The following is a 1627-nucleotide window of genomic DNA, read 5'->3' as shown; positions in this document are numbered from 1 at the left end:
TGCACTCAGCGTACCCCGGTGTGCAGCTGGCTAAAGAGGTCGCCATTGATGGTCGGGTGGCTGGAGAAGAAGTCATGCTTGGGGGTCAGGCCATAGCGGTCATGCGCGGCCGGGCTGAATTGGACGCCCACCCGCGAAAAGAGGGCCTTCACCCGCGGAGGCATCATGGTCAGGTTGAAGCGCGACGTCCACTGGAAGTCATTCGGCACGCCGGCCGGCGTGGTGCGCGCCATGACATAGGTCCCGGACCGCGAGACCAGATGCACGGCCGGGACCCGGGTCCGGGTGGACTTCGCCCGGTCAGACCGCTCGGCCGCCGGCCGGTACAGGTGGTCGTACTCCGGGTTTTGGAAGGCCCACCCGGGGATGTGGCCCGACAGGCTGATCGCCGTCGAGACGCTGGTGGCGATGGCCGGCTTGCCGGGGCCCTTGTCGGGGGACTGCTGCTTGGCTTGCTTCTCGGCCGCGGGGGGCGGCACATGCTCGGCCGGGTCGTAGCAGTCATTGGCCCGGCTGATTTCCACCGCAATGTCCAGGCCACTGTTGCCGGCGCCGATGACCACCACCCGGCGCCCGGCGAAGGGCTCCGGCCCGCGGTACTCCCGGCTGTGCATCACGCGCCCGGTGAAGTTGTCCAGCCCCGGCACCGTGCCATACCGGGGGACCGTGTGGTGGCCATTGCACACGAGCACCGCGGCGAAGGTCTCCGTCTGCTCGGGCTGATCGGCGCCGGCCTGGCGAAAGCTGGGCCCGGCCGAGCAGCCGGCCGCCATGGGCCGGACCGATCCGTGGCGACGCCGGGGCCGCGGGCGCGCCGTGGGGGGGATGGGGGGGGGGAGTCCAGTGGCAAGGAGCGGGCGTTAGTCCGGGCAGGGGAGAGGTCCGGGAAGGGCGAGATCAGCCGGGGACTCGGGCCCCGCCGCCGGGGCCACGCACCGGACTGTCCAGCTGCCATCCGTCTGGTAGGTGTCACTCTGGGCCACATTGATGACCTCGGTGTCGAACTGGATGTGCGGGTAGAGATTGTTCTTGCATGCGAAGGACTCGAAGTAGGCCACCACATCGGTGTTGTGCATGAATGCCGGCATGCTGCGATCGGGCGGGAAATCCGAGAAGCTCATCATCTCCTTGCATGTGTTGATGATTGTGGACCTGGACCCGAGGGGGGGGGGGGGGGGCGGGCCGGGGTGCGCCGGCATGCGCAGGACAGGGTGTCAGGAGCTCACAGCGGCCGGGGGAGATGCCGGCGGCCGGGCCGGCCAGAGGTCGCCGGCCCGGCTCCATGTCAGGACGCACTTGTAGATGGTCCCGCGAGAGGGGTCCCGCGAGTAGCGCCAGAGGCCGCCGATGTCCGAGCTCTTTTCGAAGCAAACGGTCTTCAATCCGGCGGCCAGGCATTCCTTCAGGGCGCTGAGGCCGGAGCACCCGGCGCCGATGACCAGCACGCGCCGGTCGGCAAAGCCACGAGGCTGCTGCGGTGGTTCCACGCGAGTCATGGTCGATGCAAGGGGGGGGGGGGGGTGGGGGGGGGTGGGGTGGGTGGGGGGGGGGGGGGGGGGGGGGGGGGGGGGGGGGCACACGCAGCAGGGCGCGGGCGCGCTGGGGCCGCCGCCCGATTGATCCCGGG

General features: G+C 70.5%; 1 protein-coding gene across 1 annotated transcript in view; it reads right to left on the bottom strand.

Moving 5' to 3' along the window:
- The window catches only part of H696_04983 (hypothetical protein), a 6538-nt gene extending 5034 nt beyond the window's left edge, over positions 1-1504 (bottom strand). The window contains exons 1-3 of the mRNA XM_009498852.1: positions 1297-1504; positions 937-1152; positions 15-744 (exon numbers count right to left, since the gene is read on the bottom strand). Coding sequence (XP_009497127.1) covers positions 15-744; positions 937-1152; positions 1297-1496 — 1146 coding nt within the window. The 5' untranslated portion in view covers positions 1497-1504. The remainder of the gene's footprint in view (positions 1-14; positions 745-936; positions 1153-1296) is intronic.
- Positions 1505-1627: the final 123 nt, after the last annotated feature.

This window comes from Fonticula alba, assembly GCF_000388065.1.
Source record: "Fonticula alba strain ATCC 38817 unplaced genomic scaffold supercont2.8, whole genome shotgun sequence".
Lineage (NCBI taxonomy): Eukaryota > Rotosphaerida > Fonticulaceae > Fonticula > Fonticula alba.
The sequence above is the reverse complement of the archived record's forward strand: the minus strand, read 5'-3'. Positions and strand labels throughout refer to the sequence as shown.